This window comes from Sander lucioperca, chromosome 14, assembly GCF_008315115.2.
Source record: "Sander lucioperca isolate FBNREF2018 chromosome 14, SLUC_FBN_1.2, whole genome shotgun sequence".
NCBI classification, from domain to species: domain Eukaryota; kingdom Metazoa; phylum Chordata; class Actinopteri; order Perciformes; family Percidae; genus Sander; species Sander lucioperca.
In genome coordinates, this window is record NC_050186.1 from 33,551,028 (window position 1) to 33,560,490 (window position 9,463).

General features: G+C 43.5%; 1 protein-coding gene across 1 annotated transcript; it reads left to right on the forward strand.

Moving 5' to 3' along the window:
- Nucleotides 1-210: 210 nt before the first annotated feature.
- LOC116041368 (lysozyme C-like) lies at nucleotides 211-2,812 on the forward strand. Its single transcript, XM_031287250.2, is given in 6 exon segments — nucleotides 211-282; nucleotides 284-390; nucleotides 392-528; nucleotides 1,656-1,814; nucleotides 2,300-2,378; nucleotides 2,465-2,812. Coding segments are annotated over 6 exon segments (606 nt in total). The 5' UTR covers nucleotides 211-225; the 3' UTR covers nucleotides 2,532-2,812.
- The last annotated feature ends 6,651 nt before the right edge of the window (nucleotides 2,813-9,463 follow it).

A 9,463-nucleotide genomic window follows, 5' to 3' on the forward strand; every position in this document is an offset into this window, starting at 1 on the left:
ATCAAATTTAAAACTTAGCCATCTATGCTCTGCTCTGTGGTATGCCTTTTCAGGCGTGTCAGTATGGACGGAGATTTGTTCTGAAATGGTGCTAAAACGCTGGTGAGGACAGACATTGTTTTTGTTTTATAACGGTGGCTGTTTTCTTTTACAGTTGAATTTGTGCAAGAGCTTCACTTCACTGATAACACTCCGCTTGAAAACAAACAGCTGCTCAAAGTTTAAATGGAAGGTGGAATTTCCACCTCTTTCAACAGGTTTGTTGGAATTGGACGAAATTCAAAAGAAAACCAGGAGTACGTGTTTGAGTAAAGGAGCCACAGGGGTGTCAGCTGAGCTGAGAGACTATAAAAGGACATTTAGCAGCAGCTTTGGAACCATTCGTTCCAGCAGAGTCCATCATGAGGTGTCTTGTGTTTCTGCTCTTCGTGGCTTTGGCCAACGCCAGGGTCTACACACGCTGTGAATGGGCCCGAGTGCTGAAGAATAATGGGATGGACGGCTACCGCGGCATAAGCTTGGCTGACTGTGAGTATGAGCCTGCAGATACTGTCTGGAGCAGAAAATATTACTCATTTACATGCATCTTTATTATGACAGTGCAACATAATACCATCCTACTCACTAAATGTCATGTATACTTTTCTGTGTATGCCATAAATTTGAAAAGCTTGACGTACAAGCAGACTCTTGCTTAACCCTTGACTTCGGGTCACATTGACCCGTTTTAAATTTTTGTTTTATATCAGAAAATATGGGACGTAGAAATAAGCGCTGAAAATGTGTAGAAGAAAAATTAAAAAAATTTAAAACGTTGGAAAAAGCAAAAACAAACTGAAAAAAAGGCGTCAAAAAAGTGTTTTTTTCAAGGTTGAAGGGAAGACAACACGGGTTAAATTGTTTAATCAGATCAGATGTGCATTATCTTATCTCATAAGATGTTATCATGTTGTCCTTACTTGTTTTTTGTGATAAGCTAAGTTAGCCAGCTGCTGCCAGTACCTTCATATTTGGTGTACAGAAATAAGAGTTGCTTCAATATTTTTATCAAACACTCGCCAATCACCATGCAACAATAATGTTGACAAAAAATGTTGATAGTCATGGTGAAGCATTACACACCTCAAGCTTAAGTTTTGTTTTTTGGGGCATTTTTTTATGCCTTTTTTGATAAGAAAGCTTAGACATTAAAGGGGAGAGAGAGGGGGAATGACATGCAACAAAGGGCCGCAGGTTGGAATTCATCCAGCAGCCGCTGCAGCAAGGACTGAGCCTCTGTACATGGGGCGCAAGATCTACCAGGTGAGCTACCCAGGTAGCTCCAAGCTCTAGTCTTAGTTTTTAGGTTTGTTTTGCAGATTTTAATTCGAAATAAAATCTGCTAATTGAGTGTAAAAGTTTTACTTGAGCTTGGAACAAGATAGAGAAGGTAGATATTATTTTATTTAACCTTTTTTATAAAGGTAATCTCATTGAGACACAGGGTCTCATTCTCAAGAGAGACCTGTTTGGGACAATACACAACATCAGTTAAGATAATAATCATAGTGTTTCAACCACATCTCATAATCTTTAGTAGCGGACGAGATGCCCAACGTCTGTGTTTCACTGCCTAATGTTGGTCTTTAAGGGGGTCTGGTTTGTTACCTCTGCAGGGGTTTGTCTGAGCCAGTGGGAGTCGAGTTACAACACCGCAGCCATCAACCACAACACAGACGGATCCACTGACTATGGCATCTTCCAGATCAACAGCCGCTGGTGGTGTAACAAGGGCCGCGGCGTCACATCGAACGCATGCAACATTAATTGCAGTGGTCAGTGATGAACAACCACACCCAAAACCTTAACTACACAGGGACACTTTCCTCCTATTCTAATTAGTTGCCATGTTTATGTTCATGTCACCACCCAATTCTTTACGATGGTTAGGTTAACGCCATGCATGGTAGCCAACCGTTGTTGGGTGTGCAAGGGTGTAAATTCCACTAAGATTAGGAGGGATTGTTTCAGGTTTTGTTTTTTTACAAAAACAATCCTGGACTTCACTTCTCACTACACTGCTGCCCCATCATTTAAGTGGAGGTTGTTGTCTATCTCGAGGAAAGGACTTGTGTCGATAGGTGAATGAGAGGCAAATTGTAAAGTGCACACAAAAAAAAATTATAAAAAGAACTTTATAAATGAAGTTCACTTAGCAAGTGAAGCTAATATTACTGAGCTTTTGAGAGGCTCTATTGTTCACATACTGTGTAGCACATGCTGTACTTCCACATTAATGTCCACTTTTTAAATTTCACAGAGCTTCTGACCGACAATGTCGGAGTGGCGATCAATTGTGCCAAGCGCGTCGTTAGGGATCCCAACGGCATCGGAGCCTGGTAAGATCTGATGATGATGTGGCTGTTATGTGTTCACGGACCTTCACATGTGGAGAGATGGGTGATGTCCCTCTGTCTGGTTTCAGGGTGGCCTGGCGCAATCACTGCAAGAACCGCAACCTGAGCTCCTACGTGGCAGGATGTGGCGTTTAATCAACGTATGGAATCAGGATATTCTCCCATCTTCAGCTGCATAGGATGGAATCATTTCTATTTGTATGTTTGATCTGACAGGAGTAAAACACAGTTACTGAAGCTACAGAAGTTTCTTTTAAAACAAGACAATTTCAAAACGTTACTTAAATGTATTAAGTTCCTACTTATACATGATGTAACTACTATCTAATCAGTGAAAACAAGTGTTTGAGGGATTTGAGTTGAATTATGTTATCAAAAGCAACTAATAAGCAAAAATAAACGTAATGCATCACTTATATTCTGTTCACCAGTTCATCATCATCTTGCGAATTTGCAAAGGGCCCAAAAAGGGTTTCTTTTTTGTTGTTTTTATGTACAATTTTAGGAGTTTTATTTCCATATTTTGACAGGGCACCTCTCTGTAGTTCTCAGCGAGATTTGAAGGTCCATAATGTTAAACTCTTTGTAGTCTTGGGTTTCATTTTGTGAATTGAACTTTCACACAAACAGAGTGCAACAAGGTGGCTTTATTTAGAAGCCTCGCATTGATCACATACTAGAAACGCGCACCTCCCTGCTCAGGCCAACACAAGCTATTTCAATCAGGAGAGACTTTGTCGCAGATATGCAAAGATGTATTGTACATATGCATGATATGAAAAGTACAGTCTTTGGAGATTAGACTCCATCGCTATGCAATTATATTTTTTAGAGGGGTAGAAAGCCAGGAGATGATCCCCCGATGGAGTCTAAACACTGATGGTGGTGTGAGGAGCCCGAAGACCGAACCGAGGAGCCGACGGCAGTGCCTGCCGGAGGAGGAACCAGGAGCCGTGCAAGATGAAGACCGGAGGAGCAAGGGGAGGAGGAGGGTTGTACTCTTAGCCTGAAATTACAACTAAGCAGCAGAGAGAGACAGGTTTAAAACAGGGATGTCATGCTGTGATTGGCTCGTGAAATTCAAGCTGCTTCTGATTGGTTAACGTAAAAGTGAACGCCTCTAACAGCTGTTCAGTTTAGAAGAGAGAGAAAAGTGAAGTCTTCCTGAAAGAATTTGCACTTAGATCCATTTAGTTAAGAGTTAGGGTTAACCCTAACCTCACAGAAAAAAAGTCTGAGAGCTTTGGGATGAGAATATAAAAATGCTTTTGCATGAGAACCATCAAGGCCATTGTGAAACAATTCTAGTGTTCAGCTTTAAGGTAATTAAACTTTACTTATGTTTTTAAATCAAGCTCACTGGCGAGTTAACAGAAAAAAAGGGAAGCAAATGTATGTTAACAATGAATATGTACACCAAACAGTGAGCAGAAAAATTATGTACATTAATAATGATAATACTGAAAGTAGTCAGTCTGAGCTGGCTCACAGCTGTTAAAGGGTAACTTAGTTTTTTTTCAACCTGGATCCCAGACCGGGCTGCAATGTAACCCTATGGGGAAAATGTAGATTATAAATTTGGTCCACAAAAAGTGCTGTTTTTTGCCACTGAAAGGCTCAGATTATTATTCCAATTCATTCAATTCATTATGGAAAGGATCTCTGCAGAGATAGACCTTTTTAAAAACCTATTTAACCTCTTTAAATACTTTTAGTGTGTATAGAACCAACATATTTTCTTATGTAAATTGGTAAAACTGTGTTTATTTCAACCTAAACTAGAGTTGTGATTGTTGGAAAAGTGGAAAGACGACTTCTCATAGTTTTACTTTGTTTCTGTTGACTTTGAATGAAGCTAAAATTACTGTTTATTTATATGGAGTCCGGTGGGTTTGGCGAATGCAATTTCGCGGATGTTTTTAAAAAACAGATCTTACTCTTTAACAGAAAGGTCGACCTCCTTAGAAATCCTTTCCACAATGTTGTCAGACAATATTATATACAATAATATTACAATATTAATCTGAACCTGTCAGTGGCAAAACGAGCACTTTTGTGAAGGTAAATACAAGCTGGACAATTGCCCTATTAACTTACATTGTAGCTTGTTTCACTGACACCAGCGTTCTTGCTTAATACTGGACCAATGTCGAAGATTGTTGTTCCCATCAGTCACGTAGACACAAAAACATAGGACAATAGGGTCCAGGTTGAAAAAAAAAGCGAATACCCTTTAAACCACATCGTTTTCTCACCTCCCTCTAGGTCGTGGGGGGGACGTTAATTTTCCCATGGGGCCACATTAGAAACAGGGACTGTTGTGAAGAAAAATGATAGTTTTTATCTCTTTAGAATTCTATTATCAGTAAATTTAGTATCAGTAAATATGTTTTTTTAAAAGCTGTGACTGGTTAGAGTTAATGTTATGATTATGCAATGAAAAAGTGAGGCAGACATAGTACAAAATGGCAACATTTATTATATCACTATGCAGTCAACATTCACAAAAGCAATTATTAAGAAAAATGAGCATGTTGAATGTCTGACGTGGATATGCAAAGAACAGCTGATAGGTGATTGTCAGTGAGAGAGGATCTCTTCTAGGTGAATCATGAATGTATAACAAGAACTTGATACAGCATTCGAGGAGGAGCACCTTTCGTGCCTATGAGAATTGTTCAGTGGAGCATGAAGCCAAAAAAGTTCAACTTCGCTGTATAAAATTACCTGGATAATTGGCGCTGCTTCCGCACTGTGCGGCCCATAAAGCAGACGCACTGGAGACCACCGCAGGCCGAGCCGGCTACTTTCAGTTTTAGCGCTCCATTAATTTGAATTGAATTAAAATTATTCAATCGTGTGACACTTCAACACTTTACAAATGTAATGGGGCCGAATGGATCAAAGTCTGAAAGTGAAACGAGTCATTTTGTGCGGGTTGTGATGCTCTTAAAAATATATCCAGTGATTTACATACATCTCTTCTGCTATGGAAGTCTTTGGGAAAAAATCTTTTTTGGGCCCCATGGCATCACATGATGAACACAGACGTTGTTGTTCCACTGTTTGGTTGCTATGTCAATTGTCTTCGACTCGGCGCACTTCCTGGGGGTCTGAGACAAATGCATCTACCACTTTTATTTGTAATCCAAAAGTGATTCATTTTCCAAATGGCATGTTTTCTTGGCGCCCAGTTTATTTTTATACCAGATTTGAAGAACGAGCAGCACTCTCCCTCACAGTTTGAGTGGCCAGTTGGTATTCTAAAACCCAGTGGATTCAAAACTGAATGAGTAGGTCTTCACTTCACTATACTAAGTGTAACTTATCCTGGCTAACTGATTCATTCTCTCCTCTATGCTGCCTGTTTATACCGGGTTAGTAAAAAACACAGGCTGGAGTTCAGTGAGCACTTGGCACTGCCCAGTCAGCCCAGTTCAACATCCGCACTGGTTTACACAATAAACCCTGTGCGACCCAAATTCAATCTAGCTGCCAGTGTTAGCCTCAAAGAGGGCGCTAATAAAAATAGTATTTAATAGACCTGTTCAGTTCAACACTTTTGCACGCAGATTGCATGTCAATATTCCTTTTTTACTAATTAGACCAATGTAACCACAATGTCTCTGGTTCCAGCCAGGTACATTTGTTGCATGTTATTTACCATTTCAAGGTTCAAGGTTTGTCGTCATTGCACAGGGTTGCACAACGAAAACCAGTCGTTGTCCCCTAATGCTAAAAACAGCAGCAAGAAAAACACTGGTGAAGCTCTGGGCAGAGAGTCTGGATCAATGGAAGAACGTTCCCTCACCTTCTGCTCTCTCTGTGTCCCCGTTCTCAAATTCAAATTCCGTTAACTTATCAAACGGCATGGACATGCAGACTGGCGGTGATTCGGGATGTCAAACAGTAACGTTACACATCTCACTTTAGTTTATTTCATTTTGGTAGGCCTAACATATTAATAATTATATTCAGAAGATGATCCTCATATCAATCACCATGGTTACAGCTTGTAGCCATCCTAACCTTTGTAGCCTTTACTGAGACTACCTTTTCAAAATTAAGAAGGGACTAGTTTTAGGAAGCATTTTCAGGAAATTAAAAGGATAAGCAGATTGTTGCCGAGGTTTTTGTTCACAGAGTAAGATGTATATAGCTTTTTATGGTTATGTGTACATATACAACATGTGTTTTGAAATTTTTTTGGGGCATTTTTCTTCTACCTTAGCCTATACTGCACACAGACACAAGTACTTTTGCATATTCTGGTGAAATAGAGATCTGTGGGCCATATAAGCCAAGCCAGATAAGCTCTTATCCTCTGGCAGAAGAAATAGGGTACCCCAATGTACACTAAATATTTCTAAACTATAGGCCTAATTTTGTCATGGGTCAGTGTCTGTTTCCCTGTCATGCCTGTTATCCTCTCCCTTTTTCCCTGTGTTTGTTGTCTGTGTGTTTGTCTCCACCTGCTGTGGCGAGATGCGTGTCCTACCTGCTGTGGCAAGAGGCGTGTTCTAGTGAAATCTAGGTCAAGAGGCGTGGTCATTCGCTCCTGCTCCGTTTCCAGCTCAGCGGCAGCACATCTCCACTAATCACCCAACAGTTATCTACCCGGGCTGTTCACCTCTTCAGCGCCAGTTTGTTTCAACCATTCCTGTGGTAACGTGGCTCAGTAACCTACTAGCGATTCCACTTCTAGTATCTCAGCTTTCTAGCTCTGTGTTCGCGCTTCCTTGTGCTTTTGTTCACGTTATCTCCTGTGTTCAGATTCCGTCTCTGGACCTGCTGCTCGCCTGCTGATACCCCTGCTTTCCTGCCGCCTGCTTACCTCTCCACTCAGCTCTCCTCGCCGCTCACCTTGTCACTCATCTCCCTGTACAAACACCTGGGTGAGTCAGGACCGGACTTTCTCCGCAACCTCCGTCGAGTCTCAGTCTGTCCAGCCACACACTTGTCTGCCTGCCTCCAGCTGCGCCCCCACCTGGAGCCACTCTACCTGCACCATTCCTCTCTGCTTATTCCAAGTTTGTGCAAATAAACACCTAAACTGCTCCCCTGTTGTCTGTGTGTGTCTCTGAGTTCGCAGAGACACCACACATGGCAAAGGGAGATGGCGTGCAGCGCGCCATTCACTCCCAGGGAGTGTTGTTGGGCCAACACGACCAACTTATCCGGACTTTAGTGGATTCAACCAGCAGTGGTTTCTGTTCCTCCTCTGCCTGTGCCTAACTCTGTTCCCTCAGGCTCGGTTACCGCTCCTGTTCCCCCGTGAACCGCCTGTTATCTCACCAGAACCCTTCGCCGTGGAATTAAACAAGTGCCGTGGCCTCCTACTTCAGTGCCTTCTGGTTTTCGAACAGAAGCCCCTATCATTCTTCTCCGAGACGTCTAAGGTACACTACGCCCTGGGTCTGCTCAGAGGGAGAGCTCTGGCCTGGGAAGAGGCCGTATGTACTAACCAGCAGATGGCGAGTATTTCTTTTGATGATTTTTCTTCCCAACTGAGGATTGTGTTTGACCAACCGGACCAGGTCGGTAATGCCTCCAAGAGAATCCTTAGGCTGAGGCAGGGTACGGGCAGTGTGGCTGATTATTCTGTCGATTTCTGGACATTGGCCGCAGATTCCAAATGGAATGAAGAAGCTCTTCAGGGAGCATTCTTAAACGGTTTGAGTGACATAAAATAAGGATGAATTAGCTGTCCGTGATGAGCCCACTGACCTTTATTCTCTTGTGTCCCTAGCAATTAAGATTGATAACAGGCTGCGGGAGAGGAGACGGGAACGGAGCAGTCGGGCTCGCACCACTGGTGGAGATCAGCCACCTTCGACTCACCGGACCACAATCCCAACTGGACAGCGCTCACCCACCTCCATTTCCTCTACTAAGGAGCAAGACGAGCCCATGCAGCTGGGCCGTGCTGGACTGTCCCCAGCTGAGAGACAGCAGTGCATTCAGGCTACTGTGGGGCTCTTTGCCTGGGTTAACATGTTCCAGGCCCCTCATGCTCCATTCTAAGCCCGAGTTAGTGCCTCTATGGCTGGGTGTTGACCTCCAGGGCCCTCGGCCTCACCTCCATGCCCCAGTAAGTGGACGGCAACCATTTTCTCGCCAACTGCCCTGTCCGACCAAAAGACAAGGCTCGCAGGTAAAAGTGGGTGTACTTGCGAGCCCTACCTCAAACTCTGAACCCACAGCCCCCCGACTAGCTGTTCCTGCTACTCTCCAATTCCAGAACCTGTCCCTTCCCTTAACCGCCTTGATTGACTCTGGAGCTGAGGATAACTTCCTCGACGCCGATTTTGTTAAGCAAGCCAAAATTCCCGTTAAGCCCCTGTCTTCCCCAATCACAGGCACTGCCATCAACGGCCATCGTTTTGCCCAGATTACACACCAGACTGTCCCAGTTTCTGTTTTTGTCCGGCAATCACAGGGAAGATGTTCAGTTTAAGGTAGTTTCGGCCTCTGCCTCCCCTCTTATCCTCGGCTATCCCTGGCTTAGCTGTCACAATCCCCACATTGATTGGCAACATCACAAGATCCATAGCTGGAGCACTCATTGTCATTCTGTCTGCCTCGGTTCTGCTATTCCGCCCTCTGAAAGCCTCTCTGCTCCTCCAGACAAACCCCCTGACCTATCATCTGTCCCGGTTGAGTACCAGGATTTAGTGGAGGTTTTTAGCAAGACCAAAGTACTCTCGTTACCCCCTGACAGACCATATGACTGCGCCATAGAGCTTCTTCCCGGGTCCCCGTTACCATCTAGCCGGCTCTACAATCTGTCCCGGCCGGAGAGGGAAGCTATGGAGACCTATATCGGTGATTCCCTAGCTTCAGGCATCATCCGCCCCTCATCGTCTTCTGTTGGTGCCGGCTTCTTTTTTGTTGAAAATAAAGATAAAACGTGTTCCGTATTTTCCAAACTTGACCTGCGTAACGCTTACCACCTCGTCCGGATCAGACAGGGAGATAAATGGAAGACCGCATTCAATACTCCTCTGTGGCACTTTGAGTATCTTGTCATGCCATTCGGTCTCACTAACACTCCAGCAGTTTCAGTC